At 44.1% G+C, this 21,450-nt stretch overlaps 2 protein-coding genes across 15 annotated transcripts in view; one reads left to right on the forward strand and one right to left on the reverse strand.

The window, feature by feature from the left end:
• LOC140600214 (cationic amino acid transporter 3-like) overlaps positions 1-21,450 on the forward strand; it is a 44,007-nt gene that overhangs the window by 21,273 nt on the left and 1,284 nt on the right. For 2 of the 8 annotated variants that reach the window (XM_072768333.1, XM_072768355.1), the window contains 2 exons: positions 16,058-16,088; positions 19,078-20,198. In XM_072768333.1, coding sequence (XP_072624434.1) covers positions 16,058-16,088; positions 19,078-19,240 — 194 coding nt within the window. In that variant the 3' untranslated portion in view covers positions 19,241-20,198. Of the gene's footprint in view, positions 1-16,057; positions 16,089-19,077; positions 20,212-21,450 lie in introns of those variants that run through there. The other 6 variants (XM_072768306.1, XM_072768322.1, XM_072768348.1 and 3 more) reach the window with 5 other exon arrangements.
• ZNF331 (zinc finger protein 331) lies at positions 6,989-21,132 on the reverse strand. 7 transcript variants are annotated; one of them, XM_072768371.1, is made up of 8 exons: positions 20,879-21,132; positions 19,911-19,976; positions 19,145-19,272; positions 18,694-18,807; positions 17,940-18,039; positions 12,404-12,451; positions 11,070-11,196; positions 6,989-8,801 (listed from the first exon to the last, which is right to left on the reverse strand). In XM_072768371.1, exons 6-8 carry the CDS (start codon positions 12,410-12,412, stop codon positions 7,465-7,467), a joined length of 1,473 nt encoding a protein of 490 aa, XP_072624472.1. In that variant the 5' UTR covers positions 12,413-12,451; positions 17,940-18,039; positions 18,694-18,807; positions 19,145-19,272; positions 19,911-19,976; positions 20,879-21,132; the 3' UTR covers positions 6,989-7,464. The 7 variants fall into 7 exon arrangements, with proteins under 7 accessions (XP_072624472.1, XP_072624494.1, XP_072624469.1 ...); XM_072768393.1 differs by having other exon boundaries at positions 18,681-18,807; XM_072768368.1 differs by lacking the exon at positions 19,145-19,272.

Genomic DNA, 21,450 nt, shown 5'->3' on the forward strand with positions numbered 1-21,450 from the left:
GATGTCCCTATTTTTTAATTAAAAAAAATTTTTTTTTTAATTTCAAGGGAGGTTGGGGGGGGGGAGAGAGAGAGAGAATGAGAATGAGCAAGACCACAGGCAGGGGGAGGGAGAAGCAGACTCCTCGCTGAGCAAGGAGCCTGAAGTGGGGCTCAATCCCAGGGCCCTGGGATCATGATCTGAGCTAAAGGCAGATACTTAATTGAGCCACCTAGGTGCCCCATTGTGGCTGTTTTTAAAATGTGTGTTAAGATTTTGGATGTGCTTTTAAAGACCTCAGCCATGGGGGCAGTGATGGAGAGGATGGTGGTAAAAGAGGATGGTGGTCTGGATCTGATTTAGAACAAGTTCACTGTTTTATAGACTCTAAAAGATGGTTGTGAAAATATGACTTAGAGAATATTAAAGAGTTGATTACTGTAAACTTAGAAGATGTATAAAAGTGGTTGCTGGAGGTCAACAGTGTCTTGTGTTGAGAGTAATGGTGACAAGCTCCTTAGACATGAACACTACACTTACAGGATCTTGTGGGCAACACAGGCTCATTCCATGCAGTTCTGCAGGTGACAGCCAGTGTGCAGTGGGTGGAGGACTTCACAGGTGTCATCAAAAGGAATGTGGAGGGTAGCTGACAAATGCAGCCCTAAGGAGCAGACAGTGCTGGTAGCAATTTTCTTTCTTCAAGTGTTAACTGCTCACGATGGTGCTGGGAATGCAGTGGTAAACATGAGAGACACAGTCACCTGCTTCAAGAGACATTTATGTCAGGTAGATGAAATCACCATTTTACTTTAGTTCTGGACAGTCTGCAAATCCCAGTGTGTATTTTACACTTTACCACCTGGCAATATTTTAAGAGCCCAATAGCTAGTGGCTACCATGCTGGATAATGCTGCTCTAGAATTTCCTTCCATGCTTACCCATCGGTGTAGTGCAGCAGTCAGGCGAACTATAGTCCATGGCCCAAATATTGCTTGTCACCCAATTTCTGTATGGTCTAGAGCTAAGACTCAGTTTTATTTTTAAAAGACTAAAAAAAAAAAAAAAAAAAAAAAAAAGAACTATGTGACTTGGAGCATATGCGGCCAATAAAACCTAAAATATTTACTATTTGGTTCTTGGTAGACAAAGCTTGGCAACCTTAGGTTTGGTGGAACAGAAGTGCTTGGGTTTATTCTGTGCATCTGCTGTGTTTATGAGTTCAGATTCTCCTTGTGTTTTGAGGAGCTTCACTTTTGCCACCTATGTCTACAAGAGATTGTAAGCATCCCTAGTGATCTCTGACTTCTCTTTGTATAATTACGTCTTTTTTGAATCAACCTAGCCAAAGCCTTGTGGTGGTGATTTTTTTCAAAGAACCAACTCGGTTCCGTTGATGTGTACTTTGTTTTGAAGTACGCTCTATATCCAGCATAGAAGCCTGCACAGGGCCTGCACTCACAGCTCAGATCAAGACCTGAGCTGAGATCAAGAGAAGGATGCTCAATCGAGCCACCCAGGTGCCCCTTTGTGCCATTTTTTTACTGTTTCATTTTTCCTCCACTCCAGTCCCTATTTTCTTCCTTCTGCTCACTTTGGGTTTAGTTTCCTCTTCTTTTCTTGGTTTCCTGTCTTTTCAAATGTGTTTATTGCTCTTAGTATCCTTCTGAGCACTCCTTTCACGGCATCCCACACATCTTGATTTTCACTCCCATTTTCTAGAAACTAGTGGTTCCTAGTATATGATTTAATTTCTACATACTATTTTCCTCTCCTGTTAATTTCTAGTTGGATTCCATTGTGGTTAGAGAAGATCCAAGGGCTCCAGTGTTTTAGTTTTTTGATACTTGCTTTGTAGTCTACTGTATGGTCTACCCTGGAGAATGTTCTGTGTCCTGTTGCTGGTAGCGTTGTGTCTGTTAGGTTTACTTGCGTCTGCAGTGTTGTTGTTTTTTTTTGTTGTTAGTTTTTTAAATAGATTTTTTAAAAAATTTTATTTATTTATGATAGCACACACACACACACAGAGAGGCAGAGACACAGGCAGAGGGAGAAGCAGGCTCCATGCACCGGGAACCCGATGTGGGACTCGATCCCGGGTCTCCAGGATCACGCCCTGGGTCAAAGGCAGGCGCCAAACCGCTGTGCCACCCAGGGATCCCTTTAAATAGACTTTTATTTTTTAAGACAGAGTGCATGAGCAGAGGGAGGGACAAAGGAAGAATCTTTTTTAAAGATTTATTTTAGAGAGAGAAGGGGTGGGAGGAGAGACAGTGCACAGAGACAGAGCAGGGGGAAGGAAAGAAAAAAATCCTTAAGCTGACTTCTTGCTCAATGTGGAACCTGATTCAGGGCTCAACCCCACGACCTCAAGATCATGACCTGAGCGGAGCTCCAGAATCCGACACTTAACCAACTTAAGCGTCCCAGGTGCCTATTTTCTATTTTTCCACATCAATCTCCTGTCCAGATGTTCTATCCATTATTGAAAGTGGGGTAGCGAAACCTTTACTTGTGCCTGCAGAACTCACTCTATAGTTGTCAATATTCATGTATTTTGAGGTTTAGTGTGTATATAATTGGTATATGAATTTTATTAATAGATTTGTTTCCTGTAAGTTTTATACTTGAAGTCTGTTTTGTCTGATTAATGTAGCCATCCAGCTAATGGATGAGGAAGGAGTTCATATTTATAAAGATAGTTTCTTAATGGTTTTACCATGCGGATTATAACTGACGTCCTAAATTTGTAACAATCTAGTCCAAAATGATGCCAACCTAGAATCAGTAACAGAGACACTGCTCCTCCCTAGCTTTTAACTAATTCCTGCTTATCACTGTCACAGTTACAGCTTTATACGTGCCCATTAACACAGACTGATAATTTCTTATGCATTTATCTTTTAAGTCATGTAGGAAATAGGAGGGATTACAAACAAAAAGTGTATCACTGGCTTTTACATTTACCTCTGTGTAGTTACTGTTTCTTTATATGCCTTCAAATTATGATTGAGTGTCCTTTCATTTCAGCGTGAAGGACTCCCTTTGGCATTTCTTGTAAGGCAGGTCTGTTAACAAGCAACTCCTTTACCTTTTATTCAATAATGTCTTAAATTTCTTTCGTTTTTGAAGGACAGTTTTGACAGATGAATTCTTGATTGGCAGCCTTTTCTTTCAGCACTTTGTATCATTCCTCCCAGCTATGAGATCTCATAAACCCTTGTACCAACTTTTAGATATATCCTTAATGATAAAGTATGTCTGAGGCTCATCTATTTGAGAAGGGAATGCATTATTGAGGCTCAGTAAAATTCATTTGTTCAACAGACATTTCTTGACTGCCTACAATGTACATGGTGCTTATTGTTCAAAGGGATCAGGAGTCAGAGGTGAGCAAGCCAAAAAAGGTCATAGGATTCAAGAACTCAAACTCTAATGAAGAACGTAGACAATAAACCAGTGAACCAGTAGAAACTTGTTTTGGAAATGCTCCAGAAGCAAATGAGTAGTGATGTAACAGGGAGAGCTGCATCAAGATGCTTTAAACTTTATTCTCCTAAATACTCAAACTGAATCAAGGATTATGTACTGACACTTTGATGGGCAGCAAGAAAAAACTGGTCAGAGCTACCCTGACGCCAGAGTGGCAACCACTGGGAGACTGCACTCTTCAAAACTAGATTAAACAAACAAACAAACAAACAAACAAACAAAAACAGATTACAAAAAAAGCAGAGCTTGAAGGTTTTTAAAATTGAAATTGTGGAGCACAGGGGGTCTTTATTGTAAAGGGGATGGAGGTCAGATATAGAGGAGAAATGCTGACATGGGACTGACTCCAGGCCAAAAATGGAAACCCTGGTTGAGAAGCATGATGCTGGGAACTTCGGGCAATTTTCAGGCAAGCAATGCCTAGCACTAGAAAAAAGAATCTGAATGAGTGCAAGATGCTAATGAAGTAATAGAGTGTGCTGAAGGCCCAGAAATAAAGGCCATGTTAAGACAAACTCTTAAAAAGTATAATATATGGTATTAGAAATTACAGAGGATAATCACATAGCATATACTTATAACCTTTTGATGGACTCATGGAGTACACGAACAGTTCTGTGTAAACTGGAAATTGCAGGCAATTTTTTAAAAGATTATTATTATTTTTAATTCATGAGAGACACAGAGATAGGCAGAGACACAGGCAGAGGGAGAAGCAGGCTCCATGAAGGGAGCAGTAAGATCCCGGGTCTCCAGGATCACGCCCCAGGCTGAAGGTGGCACTAAACCGCTGAGCCACTCGGGCTGCCCAATTACAGGCAATTTTATGACAAACTTTTGAGCACTAGTAAAAAGAAAAGGAGGCCAGGCCAAAGATAGAACATGCCACTAGTGACTTAAAATCTGGGATTTTATGGACCTCTCTCCACCCCAATTCCCAATTGTATTGTTTGTAAGGATAATTTTAAAACTGAAAGGGACAGAAGGGCTGAGATGCTGCCTCCATTCCCCTCACCACCGCCCCTGCACACACCAGAAGGGGAGTCACCTCTTCTGAAACCATGCCCTCATCCAGTTGCAGGAACGTTGATTCCTGCCCTGGTGTAGACAGCTGCTGATTCTGCCTGGTATCTATCTGGTCAACATACATGAGAGCCCCTGATGTTAAAATCTCTAGCCCCACTCTACCTGTGGGCCTTAGGCAAGTTCCAGGGTGGTTATAAGGCATGGTTGGCACCTGAGATATTTTCAATCCATCCTGCCAAGGGCAGAGTTCCCAGGATAGATTTTTGAACCAGTCAGAGAGACTCCATTCTGCAAAATGTGTGGAAATGTTTTGGAGACTTTTTCTACCTGGTAATGTAAGTCCTAAGTATGACAGGTCCTGACGTGGTCAGGAGCACTGTGTGCAGCCTCAGCATTAAAGCTACCCTAAGGAAGCACAAACTCAACGCAGATATTTTGAAGTTGTGGGAGCCTGGGTACACACAAGGCTAAAGCCAGTGATTCCTCTGCACAAGTCCATTTTTATCCTCCCCACCCCCATTCCCTTCGGCTACTTTGAATTAGGCTTTTGCTCCTTGAACCAGAGTCCTGACTGATACACTCTTCCCGTTTGCTTCTGTGGATCACCCCTACGTCCAGGCAGCATCCTGCATCTTGGCTGTGTTCACCCAAGGCCTGCCCAGTACTGCCTCTCCTGGGGCTTCTACTCTGTGTTATCTCTACCATGACCCTCACAAGTCCCTTAAAAAAAAAAAAAAAAAGATTTTATTTATTCATGAGACACACACAGAGAGGCAGACACAGGCAGAGGGAGAAGCAGGCTCCATGCAGGGAGCCCAATGTGAGGCTCGATCCTAGGACACTAGGATCACACCCTGAGCCAAAGGCAGGCACCCAACTGCTGAGCCACCCAGGCGTCCCACAGTCCTCTTCTTTATGGTCCCCTCACATCCTTCCCCCATCATACTCCTTCCCTTACCCTCTCCCTGCCCCTCCATTTATTTAGGATAGAACCCACCCACACCTGGGGTCTGAGGATACTGGTATTCAAGCCCTGAGGCAAACCACACGTAAGCCCTACTTTGACCCGACTCTGGATTCTTTGTCGGCCTTTGCAGGATCCTCCTCTGTGCTCTAACCCCCAGACTCTCCTTTTCTTGAGTCTCCCCATACCTGTTTGAGCATTGGCCATTCCTCCCCCACGCACCAGGCCCTCCCATCCTCTCCCCCAGCTTCTCAACTCACTCCCATGGGCTCTAGTCCTTTCAACAAAAGGACCCACTCTTCTCTCCAGGACTGACCACCTGAGATGGCTTGGGCCCTTTCTGAGTCTTAACTGATCCAACTCTTCCAGGACTCTATCACTGGCCCAGCCCCTCCCATAGTACACCATCTACTCTCTCTCCTCAAGCATCACCTCCTCAACCCTGCTGTGGGACCTCCAGGATCTGGCTGAGGTCCCGTATGCTGGCTCCATTCCTTCCTAAACAGGTGACGTGTGACCACTCAACAAAGTGCTGGGCTCACATGTGATTTTTTTTTTTAATTTTTTTTTTTATTTATTTATGATAGTCACAGAGAGAGAGAGAGAGAGAGAGAGGGAGAGAGAGGGGCAGAGACATAGGCAGAGGGAGAAGCAGGCTCCATACACCGGGAGCCCGACGTGGGATTCGATCCCGGGTCTCCAGGATCGCGCCCTGGGCCAAAGGCAGGCACCAAACCGCTGCGCCACCCAGGGATCCCCTCTCACATGTGATTTTTAATGTTAATTATTTTAGTGATCGTCTAGTGAAATTGCGTGGTGGTTTTTGTGTTTCAAGGAGATGGGATGTTGAGCTTGTTTCTACTTCCTCACTGGCCATTTGATCGTCTCTTGTTAAGTGCTTATTTAAGTCCCCTCACCCTTTAAAACAGATTTATTACTGACTTGGGGGATTCTGTTTGTTTTTTCTTTTTTTAAAAAATATTTTATTTATTCATGAGAGACACACAGAAAGAGGCAGAGACACAGTTAGAGGGAGAAGCAGGCTCCATGCAAGGAGCCCAACATGGGACTCGATCGATCCTTGGTCTCCAGGATCACACCCTGGGCTAAACACAGCGCTAAACCACTGAGCCACTGGGGCTGCCCTCTGTTTGTTTTCTATGTGAGTCCTTTATCAGGTGTGTGGAGGGTAACTATTACTCCTCCCTGTCTGCTTCCTACTTCTTTAAGTATTTATGGCATCACTTGATGAACAGAACTTTGGACTTTTTTTTTTTTTATTTATTTTTATTTTTTTTATTTTTATTTATTTTTTTTTTTAGAACTTTGGACTTTTAATCAAGTCCAACATACAAACTTTTTATTTGCTGTTTAGCTCTTCTGTGTCCTAAGAAACTGCCCACCCACCTAAGGCTGTGACGGTAATCTCCTATATTTTCTTCTACAAGTTTGACCATCTTTTCTAAACTCTTTGTAACCACAGGGGGTGTTCCTGTAGGAACTCACGGAGAACAGGGCTAATAGTAATGATGGTAAGAACAACAACAGCTAGTATTTATTGAACTTACACAATGTTCCAGATACACCTTCAGAGAGTTTACATGTACCAAACTCAGCACAACAGCAGTATTAGGTAGGTGTGATTGTCCCCATTTCACACATAACACATAGGGGTAACAAGTCATTTTCCCAATGTGTCACAAGAGTAAAGAGGTGGGATGGTGATGGTAACAGGGAGGGTGTGTACCACAGCAGGAGGCTTTCCCACATACGTTGCATTAACAGTTATTCCTTAGAACAAATCTGAAGTGAGACAAAGCTCAAATGGTAGGAGGCTTCTATGCACTCATTAAGCCAATTCAGGAAAAAAATTCTACACTGTGTATGTGTGATCACTAAGAAAAAGTGATTTCTCTATTCTCTAAATTTGCCTCGAGCATGACTATTCTGAGATGCTATAAGCGGAAGAGTGACCAGTGAAAGCTTTCTTATGTTAAATTGTATCATGGATTTTCCTTGTGCTGTGGCAGGAATGAATGTTGTATAGAAGCTTCTGCACCTTCTTTTTGTTCAAAAGGTTTTTCAGCAGTGTGAACTCTCTGATGTTCTCTAAGATGGTTCACATGGTTACATGCCTTCCCACATTCCTTACACTCGAAGGATTTCTCACCAGTGTGAATTTTTTGATGTTGTGTAAGTTGATGGCCATGACTAAAGGCCTTCCCACACTCTTTACATTCATAGGGTTTCTCTCCTGTATGAATCCTCTCATGTTTAACGAGGCTTGACCCATAGATGAAGGCCTTCCCACACTCCTTACATTTGTAAGGCGTTTCACCCGTGTGGATTCTCTCATGCTGGGTGAGGTGGTAGCCACAATTAAAGGCCTTCCCACATTCTGTGCACTTATATGGCTTCTCACCAGTATGAATTCTCTCATGTTTAACAAGGCTCGAACCCCAGCGAAAGGCCTTCCCACACTCCTTACATTCATGAGGTTTCTCACCAGTGTGGATTTTCTGATGCTGAGTGAGATAATTGACTCGAGTAAAGGCCTTCCCACATTCCTGGCATTCATAGGGCTTCTCACCAGTATGAATTCTCTTATGCTGAACAAGGCTCGAGCCACAGATAAAGGCCTTCCCACAGTCCTTACATTCGTAGGGTTTCTCACCACTATGAATTCTCTTGTGCTGAATTAGTTTATATACACGGCTAAAGGTCTTGCCACAGTCTTTGCATTCATAGTCTTTCTCCCCAGTGTGAAATCTCTGATGCTGAGTGAGCTCGTCACCACGTCTAAAGGCCTTCCCGCAGTCCTTACATTCATAGGGTTTCTCACCCGTATGGATTCTCTTATGAATGACGAGGCTTGAACCCCATCGAAAGGCCTTCCCACAGTCCTTACATTCATAGGGTTTCTCACCAGTGTGGATTTTCTGATGCTGAGTGAGTTGATTACCCCAACGAAAGGCCTTTTTACACTCCTTACATTCGTAGGGTTTCTCACCCGTGTGAATTTTCTGATGCTGAGTGAGTTGATAGCCACGACTAAAGGCTTTCCCACATTCCTTACATTCATAGGAATTCTCCCTAGTATGAAGTCTCTGATGTGGTCTAACAGAGGTATTTTCTCTACAAGTGGGCGTTTTTTCATAGTTGATTATCATTTGATTGAAACAGCTCTCTCGAGGGCCCTGTGGTCCTTCAAACTCACCTTCACACATCCAGTCAAGGCCGAGGGATTTACTTTTTCCATTTGAGTTCCATTTGGATAAATTTATTTCATAAATGCCCTTTTCTGTAGGTAAACTCTTGGTCCCATAGGGTGACTCCAAATCTGGAAAAAAAAACATTTTGTTTTCCTTTTAAGGAAAATTAAACCACAAAGCTAACCACAAACCAGAAACTTCTCTGATGGAAATAAAACTTCTCCAGGAGAATAAACATGAATCACTTAAGGCTCTCATTAAAAGTATGGTCCACTTCTGGCACCACAATACTTAATGAGGAAACACTGCTAAAGTTAGATAAGAAGGAACTGCCTATTAGCCCCACCATTTCCTATCAGCTGACACAATTAAGCAGAAAGAAATCGGAGGGGCAAAGCTCATGAATAAAGATGAAAAAAAGAGTACAGTTTGCAGATGATGTGATGTGATGACATACCTGGAAAACCCAGGAATATCAAATATAGAACTAATGTGAAAGACAAGAATATATAGTTGGTTAGCTGGGTATAAAAATAACATTCTGAAATAATGTCAATCATATAATGAAAAGTAATTCTGGATAAAAAGACCCACCATCAAAGGAAATAAAAAGGACAATGTGAAGGATTAACTGTAACATACATGGTAAACGCCTGTACGGGAATATTTAGGTGGGATCTGACCATCTTGATGCTAACACCAAGAGGCTGCAAAACCCAGACTATGCTTAAATTCATGAGTTCATAATGATGCTAGAAAGTGTTAAACGATCAGCTGTGGAGCATGCTAGCCAACTAGCCCTTGATTATAAGAATAATTTTTCCTTTAAAAACCTTTTTATCCACTATGAAAAATTACTACATAACCAACTAGCAGATGGAGCACAGTTTCTCTGTAATGAATTAGTACAGTAACAAAAAAGCAATGATAGATCACTATAGCGAACATCCACTGAAGTGGATCTATGCACTGAGTGTCAGTGAGTGCTAACAGCACAAAAAGAGCCATAATGGGATAAAGTCTTAGGATGTTAGAACGTTGACAGTACCCGGGAAGAAGTATTAGCAAATATTAGATAAAAGGAAAAGAAAAGTACTCAAAGCTAGGATATCAACAAACTTGCAGGAGCTACAAGGGGCATGGGATCACGTCTACATCCCTGCTACTCAAGGCATGGTCCATGGACCAGGAGCATCAGCAACATGTGAAGCAGGAGCAAAAACAGAAGAAAACCGGTAGGAGGGGAATGGGGCAAAGATCAAGTTCATGGTGGTGACTTCTTCCCCAGAGGCCATGGACCTTTGTTAGGGAGCTTTCCAAACACCTCAGGTGCACCTGCTCCCTGCCTTGCCTGGCTGCTTGCTTCAGTGATGGCTTGTTCCAGCCAGACTGGCTGTCACTCTCCTCTGCACCTGTCCTTTCTCTCAGCCATCACGGCTCTTTCCCTTCCTCCCCAAAGTAGCAAATCACTTCTGACTTAGAAATGAGAGGTCCTGGGATCCTTGGATGGCTCAGCGGTTTAGTGCCTGCCTTCGGCCCAGGGCGTGATCCTGGAGTCCCAGGATTGAGTCCCATATCGGGCTTCCTGCATGGAGCCTGCTTCTCCCTCTGCCCGTGTCTCTGCCTTTCTTTCTCTGTGTCTCTCATGAATAAATAAATAAAATCTTAAAAAAAAAAAAAAAAAAGGAAATGAGAGGTCCTGCTTTCAGAAAGAAAAAAAAAAAAAAGCCACATGATGTAGAACTTAAGAAAAAATAATTACATGCTCAAAAATTCCTTGATGGAAACTTAGTCAAATTTATTACAGGCTGAAAGTCAAAAGGATAAAATTTCAGAAAAGAAAAAGGATTAAGTAACAAGCAACGAGACAGGAAGGGTCTTATTTTAAACTTCTGAGCACCTTATCCGTAGAGGCAAGTACAAGAGGGTAGTGACAGTGTGGATTCTTGCTTCTGCCTCCCCTGTCCAACCAAGTCACTCTGTGCCTGAGTATACTCACCCACAAATTAGACACAGCAATTGTGCCTACCTCATAAACGTGTGGCAAGATGAAGTGTATTTACACATAGCCAAAGCTGGTATAGGGTGAGCACAACACTAGCCTTTACTGTTATGACTGTTACTTCTCTAACAGAAGAATAAGACATAGCCTGAGACGTTTAAAAGACATTGTCATCTAAAGTGTAACTCAGAATTCAGGAATTAAAACTTTCAACCTCACTTCAGGTACAATGAGCAACAAATGTATAATGCTTGTTTGGTTTTATGTGATTGCTGTTCTACATCAAACATGTGGCTGGTTTACTAGAGGAAGAAAAAATTCAACTTGTTCCCTGGAAGTCAGTCCTGGCATTCCTGGTAGAGGGTGCTGACATTCCCGGGGGCAGGCAACTCACCCAGGGAGACCAGGTTACTGTAGTTCTCCAACATCACGTCCCAGTACAGGTCCCTCTGCCTGGAGTCCAGGCACGCCCACTCCTCTTGAGAGAAGTCAATGGCTACGTCTGAGAATGTCACCAAACCCTGAGAACACAAACCCATACATCCTTGAGGAGATGGGACAGCACAGAAAGGGTTCTGCCCTGAGTAGGACTGGACACAGGAACAGACTACAGGCCTGTGAGGTGGGTAGGGTGCCGTGGGGACTATGACTGAGCAGAGCTCCTAATGTTCTTAAAGAGTCTTGCTGCTGCAGAGAAACCCCACATCCTGTGCAATGCTTGTTAATCCCAAGCCATCAGGATGTTTGAAACAATCCTGGGGTTCCTCCTGTTCACAAGCACAGGGCCTGCCATGGGCCTGCCTCATAACAGCTCGGCAAAGTGGCATGGTCCATGGACAATGCTCAGGGTTTAGTTTCTGAAATGTGAAGTGAGATCTTTTATCTTTGAAACTAGGGTTTATGTGTCTGAATGTTCTCAAACCTCAAGTTCATCATTTTGCCCAGGTTTCAGGCAGTCTTCCTACATAATGACAAAAGCATCTTATTCCATTGTAACGGTGACTTAAAGTTGTACACCCAAAGTATCTAAGATTTTCCCCAATTCTGAGGGTGTGTGATCACCTGGGACTTTTGTACACTGTGACCTTCTTCCCCATTACTACCCACCACCCCTGCCTTTTCTCTGCTCCTGATTTAGGATTTAGGTGTCTGACAATGTGGATGCACCAGGGAGGGATGGTGGGTCTGTTTGACAACAACATGCACCCTTTGGGTCCCCTGGTAGCATCATGGCCTCTCAGTCCTCAGGCTGTGACCACAGCCTTATCTATTCCCAAAGCCTCATGGAGCTCCAGCTCTAACCACCACTGACTTGGAGACCAACCAACACGAACATTGCCTCCTCTGCCTGGAAAAAACATCCATGGAGAATGGGGGGGCGGGGGTTAGTTTTTGTGTGTGGTCAAATGGGATCACCATCTCCCCCTTATTAAAAGACAAATGTGACTCAAGGATTTCTCTCAAGTGGCTGTCCTCCTCACTGCTCCAGCATTACTCCTGATGGCAGGGTGTGTACACAGGAGACACTGAATCACTAGCTCAGTGAAGTGCGCATTAGGCACACAGGTGGGGATGGGGCTGCATGGCATCATCATTTGCCAGAACAGGAAGAACTGGGCAGTGGGTAATTACATGGGCCTCAGTTGGGCAGGAGGCTTCAGGGTAATTCATAAAAACAGCCATAGGACCTAAATATCATATTTTAAGGAAAGAGAAATACATACTTACGTGCGCCATAGTTTTAGAATCAAGAACTGATCAGTCCTCTTGAGGTTTCTTTTACCAAAGACACAAAATCCAGAGAAGCCAGAGATATATGAGAAAAAAAGAGGCATTACAATAAGTGCATCTTGGTCCCCCAATGATTTAATACAAGTTTCCTGCTCTTCCATTTTGTTTCCAATCCCCCACCCGTTGGCCGTTTCCTCCCCCCAATACACACACATCAATGTGATGCATCGGGGAGTATGAAGAGTCTGGACAAAAGGGAAGAGTTCTCCCTGAAGCCCTAAGAAACCCAGCTGCACACACAGAGAAGGAGTTTTTGTTTTTGCCTTGAAATCAGACCTACTTTCAGCTGTTGTTTCTCAACACAACTTAAAATTTTTTTTAAAGTAGGTTCACCGCTGTGTGCACCAAAGGTGTAGCTGCCATCTGTCACATGATACTACCAGTACCACGGGACTATGATCCCTTGCTGTGCCTTTCCTCCCTGTGACTCCATAACTGGAAGCCTGAGCCTCCTGTTCCCTTTCACCTATTTTTCCCCCTCCCCTCTGGCAATTATGTTCATCTGTTCTCTGTATTTATGGGTTTGTTTCTGTTTTTGTTTGTTCATGTTTTATTAGATTCCACTATCAGTGAAGTCATATGGTATTTATCTTTCTCTTCTTTCATTTAGCATAATTCTCTAGGTGCATCCTTCTTGTTGCAATTGATAAGATCTTTTTTTTTGTCCTCAACTTCCAAAGGGTAATTGACATCATACCTGGTAGGAATGTCTTTGTTTTGGGTGCAGCTAGCCATTCCCAACCAGTTTTAGGGTGGGAACTGGCTACACCAAGACCAATCAGGTGATTTGGGATAGGTGCTCTGGGTCATGGGTATCAACTGACCTGGGTACTGAGATTAACATATAGACAACAGGTCAGTCATGTCTGGAGGATCAATCATTCAATCAGCTGTGCCTATGTGCTGAAGCCCCAGTGAAAACTCTGGGCCTCAAAACTTTGGTGAGTTTCCCTGTTTGGCGACAGTCTATATACATATTGTCCTATGTCAATGCTGATAGAGCATCCAGTCCTAACTTCAGGGAGAGACGAACTGGAAGCTCCATGTTGGGAATACTCCTAGACTTCAGCTTATGTGCTTGTTTCCCTGGTTGATGTTAATCCGCATCCTTTCCCTGTAATTACCTGGAACTGTGAGAAGAACAGCTCTTGGTGAGTTCTAGGAATCCTTCTAGCTTGAGGGTGGCTTTGAAAAGTCCTGACCTTGTATGTGGTGTCAGAACTGAGGATGATCTCGTGTGCATACTGTGCCCCCAAACCTCCCAGTCTGGCTAACTCTGGGCAGGGACATTGTGATCTGGACCTGAGATGGGGTTCATTTAGGGTGCATGGTCTTACTTGGAGCAACATCCTGCTCCTTCCAACCACACCATCCAGGATGAAGAGGGGGTGTACCATGCAAACCTGAACCTCTCCTGGCTTGTAGGGTGAGGTTGGTCAAGCATGGCAGATGGACAGGGTGGAGAAGGAAAGGCCCAGGTAACATTCAGCACCCTATGTCCATAAAAGCTCACTACAGCAATACATGCAGAGTACTGATGCAAAAGAGTAAAAGATTGTGAAACATTAAGTTGGAAGAATTCCTTACAAGACATGAATAACACTTCAGATACATGGTCAGCAAAGAAACCAGGATACAACAATACACTTGTAAAATTCTATATATGAGCATGTGTACACACACACACACACGATGCTTATATATATGATACACAGAGAAGACACACACACACAACATCAATAGAAAAAAAAAAGATATAAAATAGAAACAGAGAAACAGAAAGAAAAAGCCTGGGAAGTTATAAATCCTTTGTGCAGCAAGAGTAAACAAAGCAGGTGTGAAAGGGCAAGACTGGCCTTTGGCTGGATTTCCAGAAGGTCCGGGGGTCCCCAGTGTTCCCTGACAAGAGTGGCTCACTGCTTTGAAACAGTATCAATGATGTGGTTTATGCTGAATCCTTACTTTCCTCTGGGAGCCTGGAATTTTGGTATACGGCAGAGAGAGGGTGCCTCTGTGACTGACCTGTGATAAAAACCCTGGCTTCCTTGGCTCAGATGGGCTTCCCTGGTGGAAAAAGCGTCATGTATGTTGCTATAACTCACTGATGGAGGAATCAAGCATGTCCTGTGTGACTGCACCACGGGAGTGCTCTGGAAGTGTGTGCCTCATTTCCTCCCCATGTCGTCCATCCCATGCACCTGTCCCTCTGATGTGCTGTGTATCATTTCGCTGTAATAAATCCTGGCCTTGAACAGGACTACTCGTCAAATCCTGAGTACACACAGAGAATCACAGAACCTTGCCTCTGACACACTCTCTGACTTTGGTTTTCTTCAAGTATACCTCACTAGGGGTATAACAAAAGCCAGGCATTGGCTTGACATATATATGTATGTGTGTTTATTTCTTTCAAACTCATTAAATGATAGACTCTCAAAGAGAAACTTTAAAAGTCTTGAGATACCTTCGCAGTATTTTATGTACAACTTTTCTTTCCTTTTGCTTCCTAATATACCTAAACCAACTCTCTGACTCCTACCTATATCCACATATGTGAGGGCCAACTGGAAAAATGACTAAGATTCCAAGGGATGTCCTGTAGTACTGATGGCTGTCTTGGTGGGAGGATGAATGTGACTTCCGAGCTATCCTTCCAGCCATGGTGTCCTGTGGAATGCTAAACCACCTGACCCTATTAGTCTTCACTTTGCATCAATATCATCAGAGAAAACACTTAAGATACAAAACGTAGGAAACAAATTCCATTTTACTCCACACAGAGCCCATGTGTTCAGAATTATCTGGTCGTGACCTGACAACAGTGGCCTCCTTCTCAGCACCCCTCACGGCATATCACCTAGAAGTCTCCACTGGCCTTGACCACAGGCTACCTTGAGCTCCCACTCAGTTTCCCTTTCCAGCTGAGACATAAACAATGTACGGGTAACAATGTCCTTTTAGTCGTTTGTTGTTCCCAATACTTGTATCATATTGTAGATACTTAACAAAAGCACCGTATTGATGCAAAATTCCACTTTTTGGAACTTATCCCAAGGAAACAGGTACAGAAGTGCACAAATATATGAGAATGTTCAAGGGATTTTTAAAAATTGGGACAGTTAAAAAACAATTTTTGAGATAATAGTAAATTCACCTGCAGTTGTAAGAACACAGAGGGATCCCATGTACCCTTTACCCAGCTGACCCCAACGGTAACACATCACAAATCTATAGTACAATATAACCACCAGGACATTGATACTGATGTAATCCATTAAGTTTATTCAGATTTTCCAGAGAATCATTTTAAAAAATGAAAAGAAAGCATAGAAATACCTGTGGCAAAGATAAATAAATTATGGTCTGCTACAGTGGCATCTAATGCACTTACTAATAATATTGATTTATACTATTTGAGAAAGAAGTTTATGCTGAATTACTAAGTGAAGAAGGTATTACTATACATTTAATAATGTAGGTGTAATTTGGGAAGAGAGGTCTTGGTGAAAGCAAGAATAAGGCTCTGTGGTTTGACTTTCAGGATGTGAATCTGAACTCTGTTATTAACCTCACACTGTCTGTTCCCCACAGGTAAGACTGGGGTAGAAACAGTACCTGCCAGGTAAGACTGAATCAACTATTAGAAAGATAATTTGAATAAAACACAGTAATATTAAGTTATTTAAGACAAGTTAGCTGTTATGATAGGAAACGATAACATTATACAAGTCTTAATGTGGGGGCACCTGGGTGGCTCAGTGGTTGAACATCTGCCTTCCACTTGGGTTATGATCCCAGTGTTTTGGGATCAAGTCCTGCACTGGGCTCCCTGCAGGGAGCCTGTGTCTCCCTCTGCCTAAGTCTCTGCCTCTCTTTCTGTGTCTCTCATGAATAAATAAAATCTTAAAAAACAAACAAAAAAGAACAACACAACAACCACCCTTAATCTGTTTTTTTTTTTTTTTTTAATTTTTATTTATTTATGATAGTCACACACACAGAGAGAGAGAGGCAGAGACACAGGCAGAGGGAGAAGCAGGCTCCATGCACCGGGAGCCCGACATGGGATTCGATCCCGGGTCTCCAGGATCACGCCCTGGGCCAAAGGCAGGCGCTAAACCGCTGCACCACCCAGGTTTCCCTTAATCTGTTTTTATAAAAGAAACTCAAGTCTGTTTTTCCTTTCTTATGCTAAAACATGTACTTCACACCTGCTATCTATATAATCCACACTAAAAACTTTCAGAGCCTCTTAAAAACGAAATTCTCTTAAATTAACATTAGCAAAAAAAAAAGAGTCTAAGACATGTAAGGAGGAAATGTTCCCTCTCCACCAGCAGAGAGGAAAAGACGTGATTCTACATGGAAAATCCAGCCCAAAGATTGCTTAAGTGGCTCAGCTGGTTACATGCCAGACTCTTGACTTTGGCTCAGGTCATGATCTCAGGGTTGCAAGACTGAACCCCGTGCCAGGCTCCATACTGGGTGTAGAGTCTGTTTAAGATTCTGTCTCCCTCTTCCTCTGCCTCTCCTCCCTGCTTGCACACTCTGTCAAAATAAAAAAATAATAATAATAAAATAAAATAAATAAAATAAAAATAAAATAATAAAATAAAATAAGATAAGATAAAATAAAATAAAGTAAAATAAAACAAACGATGTCAAATTGAGAACACTAGCAAGTGGCCAGATCTTGTATTCCATATGATATGGAAGATTTCTGTGAACACTTTAATTTTTTAGAAAAGATTTTATTTATTTATTCATGAGACACACAGAGAGAGAGGCAGAGTCACAGGCAGAGGGAGAAGCAGGCTCCCTGTGGGGAGCCTGATGCAGGACTCAATCCCAGGACCCTGGAATCATGACCTGAGCTGAAGGCAGATGCTCAACCACTGAGCCACCCAGGTGCCCCGAAAACTTTCATTTTTTTAAAAAAGCAGTCACTATACCCAATATGGGGTTCAAAGCCCCCGACTCTGAGATCAAGAGTTGCCTCCACTGACTGAGCCAACCAGGTACCTCTGTTACGTGATTGTTTTAAACTACTGTTGTCTTACGTTTTTCTCATGTATCTTATCTGCCCGAGAAAATGTTATAGTACAGCTCATATTTGTAGTAAGTCAGGGATTATTGTCATGTTCTGTGAAAGAAAAAATCCTAGGAAGTCGGATTTTAAAAGTCTGTCTTTACTGATAATTTGTTCATGGGATTAGTTTCAAATGATGTCTTTCTAATCTTCTAAGGTGTAAATATGTGAGAGACTTTTTAAAAGTAAGATGAGGATCCCTGGCACACATCTCTCTTCTCCACATGCAACTGGTATAATGTCACCCATAGCTGAGCTAGATTCCTCTATAAACTAAGATTTGAACAGTGTTTGGCTTAATTATGTGTCAATTAGCAGGATCCAATGCTCTGGAGTCAAAACCGCATACATATGCATGGGGGTGGGTACTGGAAACATACATACCAAAATATTGACAGCAATTATCTCTGGATGATACAGCTATAGGTAATTTCAAGTTTCTTCTTTATGGGCTCCTTAGGAAACTGAACCTTTTGTAGCAGGCCTGTATTAAATCCATGATAAGAAATATAATTTAAGATAGTCTCAAATTTTAAAAAATTCAACAATGAACAATTCCATAGTTATGGAGGAGTGGGTACATTGCAGTCATCAGGGGAACTGTGGATGGATAGGCCTGTGGCAGGCAGGATAACTGTCTCCCAAATGTGTCCATATCCTAACCCTGGAGCTTGTGAATATATTACATTACACGGAAAAGGAGAGGTAGGCTGCAGGTGGACTTGGGGTCGCTCGTCATCTGACCTCAAGACAGGGAGGCAGCCTGCATTATGCCAGGTGGGCCAGTGTATTTTGCAGGGATCCTTATAAGCCAATGAGTAAATGAGAAGAAAGATGTGACCACCAAGGCTCAGAGTGACTAGGCTCTAGTGTGACAGGGCTTCTGGAACATGCAGTTGTCACTTGGGGAGACATGGTCTTGAAAAACAGGAGTAACATCACAGTAGAGAAAACTGACAAACTACCTCAGCCAGATGATCAGGTTCACACTCAGCAATCATAAATCATGCTGACCGTTTATGTTCTTGCCATGACATGATGAAAGTAGCACTCTTCCACCCCCCAAACCATAAACCCAGTCCAATCACAAGAAAAGCATCAGGTTCCAAGAAAGGGGAATCCTACCAAATACCAGTACCTCTTAAAACCGTCAAGGTCATCAGAAACAAGGCAAGTCTGAGAAACTGTCACAGCCAAGAGGAGCATAAGGACACATGACAATGAAATGTAATGTGATCTCCGGGATGGCATCCTGGAACACATGAAGAATGTTATGTAAAAACTATGGAAATCTGAATAAAGCATGGACTTCAGTTAATAATAGCGTATCAAAATCAGTTCACCAGTTGTAAATAATGTCCTGTACTAATGGTAAGTTGTTAACAATAGGTAAAAATAGGAGACATCCATACTAAGTGTAAGTTGTTAACAATAGGGGACTGTGGGTGTGGGGTGCCTGTGACTTCTCCGTATTAACTGCAATTTTTTCTACAAATCTAAAATCATTCTAAAAATGATCAAGATCTATTAAAGAAGAAGACTATGGAACCATATGTGGCCCACAAAGGATGAACTGTTCAGTACACAACCTTTTAGAGAGAAAGTTTGCCGAATCCTACTCTAGTTCCAGAATTCACACTCAACATCAAACTATGTGGTTCATACAGATACAAGTGAAGCAGTGAAGCAGAATGAAGCTGTCAGACTTCCACAAGACCTGGATGATACAACAGATTTCTATTTACTGATCACTGAAAAAACAAACCAACCAACCCTGCCTCTGACAAAGATCTTTGCTCAAACCCCCGTTTCATTTATTTGTTAAAATGGCTCAATTTCTTTGAATTTTATCTTTTAAATTTGAAGTAGGCTCCACGGCCAAGGTGGGGCTGAACTCACACCCTGGGATCAAGAGTTGCTCACTCCAGAAGCACGTTTACTAAGAGTTGCACACACTGTGGACTGGGCCAGCCAGGCGCCCCCTCAAACCCCACTTTTAGAAGCATCACCAAGCTGCTTACTTGGTCACTGACTGGCCAAAACAATTAGACCTTCTCTGACCCGCAATCTGCGAGTCAGGAGTCAGGCCTGTGGGAAAGATTGAGGATTCCTGGTGTTTGATTCCACCTTAGAATGAGTATCCTCCTGACTAAATCGCAGGCTAAAATAAAGCACAACAAGAACCTCCCCACCGCATTCTTCTGTTCTGTGCTCTGTGCATACACCTGCACATCCCCATCACATTTCTCAGGAAAGAATTAGTCACTGTTTGGAAGAACGTTTCAGGCCAGGAAAAGCAAATATTCTGAAGTCCTAGAAACACATTTACTCAACAAAGAGGTAACTCATCTGAACCTTGACTTTAAGATGTGTCACAAGTTGTCTTCCTCCTCAGGATGCTGGTTCTGGAGGATGGCTGGCCTGGGGGAAAGAAAGAAGGACACACTAGGGCCTTTCTGGAGCATAAGTTGGAGCAGAGAATACCCTCCAGGCCCACACACCTAACAAAAACCAATAGGGGGGGCGCCTGGATAGCTCAGTCGGTCAAGCATCTGCCTTCAGCTCAGGTCATGATCCCAGGGTCCTGGGAGAGAGCCCCATACTCGGCTCCCTGCTCTTTGGGGAGCCTGCTTCTCCCTCTCCTGCCCCTCCCCCGGCTTGCGCGCGCTTTCTGTATCAAATAAAATCTTTTAAAAAGATAAGAAGAAAAACAGAAAACCAATCAGAAATAAGGGGGGGAGGAGGCGACTGGGATCTGAGTATCTCAACGCTTCTAGAGGACTAGGCTGCAAGAAGTGGGGTCCTGAAACCAGCGCGGAAGAAGGGCGCTTCTGGTCCTGAACCGGCCACCTCGGGGTTGTGACTGCGCCCCTCCTGCTGGCTACTTTCTCTGCGGGGTCGGGCCCTGCCCTACCCTGCCCTGCCCTCCCTCCCGGCCACTGGCCCTGCGCCGGCCCGCGAGGCCGGAGAAAGCAGCCACGACCTCAGACCGCAGGGTGCTCCCTGACCCGGTGCCCCCATCCCGCCCGCCGTCACCCCCGCGGCGGCGCAGGAGCCCCTCCCACCGCCGCGCAGTCTCCGCCGGCCGTGCCGCCCCGCCCCCACACGCTCCCCGAAGTGCGTCACAGCCACCGAGCCGGGGCCTGCCCCCTCCCCGGGGTCCCCGGGCCCCGACACCCCCGCGTAGCCCCGTAGCCCCGCACTTCTCTCCGCGGCCGCGGGCCCGGGCTCCGCGTCGGGCCTCCTCGGGCGGAGCACCCTCCCGGCCGCCCTCCACCGACCACAGCGCGCGCGGATTCCCTCCCGGGAGGCCAGCCACTCACCGCTCGGGGCCCCACGACCCGCCGGATGTCGGGAGGCGGCACAAGGCACTAAATCAACTCGGGACCAGGGCCGCGGGATGCCGAGCCCAGACAATCCTCGGCGCAGTAAGCGTCTCCCCGCAGGCGCCTCGCTGCGCTCCGACTCCGCGGAGGGGGCGGTGCACGGCGCCTCTGGGTAATGTAGTCCAGCAGCTCGGGAATACACGGAGCTGGGCGCGGGGTGGTCCACTTTCCCAGCATACAACAGTACACGGTCTCCAAGGAGCTGTGCTCACAGACTCCTGGGAAATGTAGTTCAGAGCAAACATTCGCGCAGGGATGGGAGGGGGGACCCGTTCCCAACATGCATTTGGGTCCCTTACATAAGGGTGGTAGTCATCTGTGATGTTACTCACTGCTAAGTGGTTGATTTTAGCGTGATGCGACTTTTCCCTCGGATCGTAATTTATTAAAAACAAAACAAGCCGTTTTTTTCTAATTCTGACATTCCTTGTACATCCATTAACTAGACTATTTCAATAACTTAAGGCTTTCCCTTATAAAGTGGGGCTATGTTTCCACTCCAGGATTGA

This window comes from Canis lupus, chromosome 1, assembly GCF_048164855.1.
Source record: "Canis lupus baileyi chromosome 1, mCanLup2.hap1, whole genome shotgun sequence".
NCBI classification, from domain to species: domain Eukaryota; kingdom Metazoa; phylum Chordata; class Mammalia; order Carnivora; family Canidae; genus Canis; species Canis lupus.

Coding starts and splice junctions, on each gene's coding strand:
- ZNF331 (XM_072768400.1), bottom strand. Junction 8,802..11,069: donor CAGTAACCTGGTCTCCCTGG/GTGAGTTGCCTG, acceptor TTTTTTTTCCAG/ATTTGGAGTCACCCTATGGG.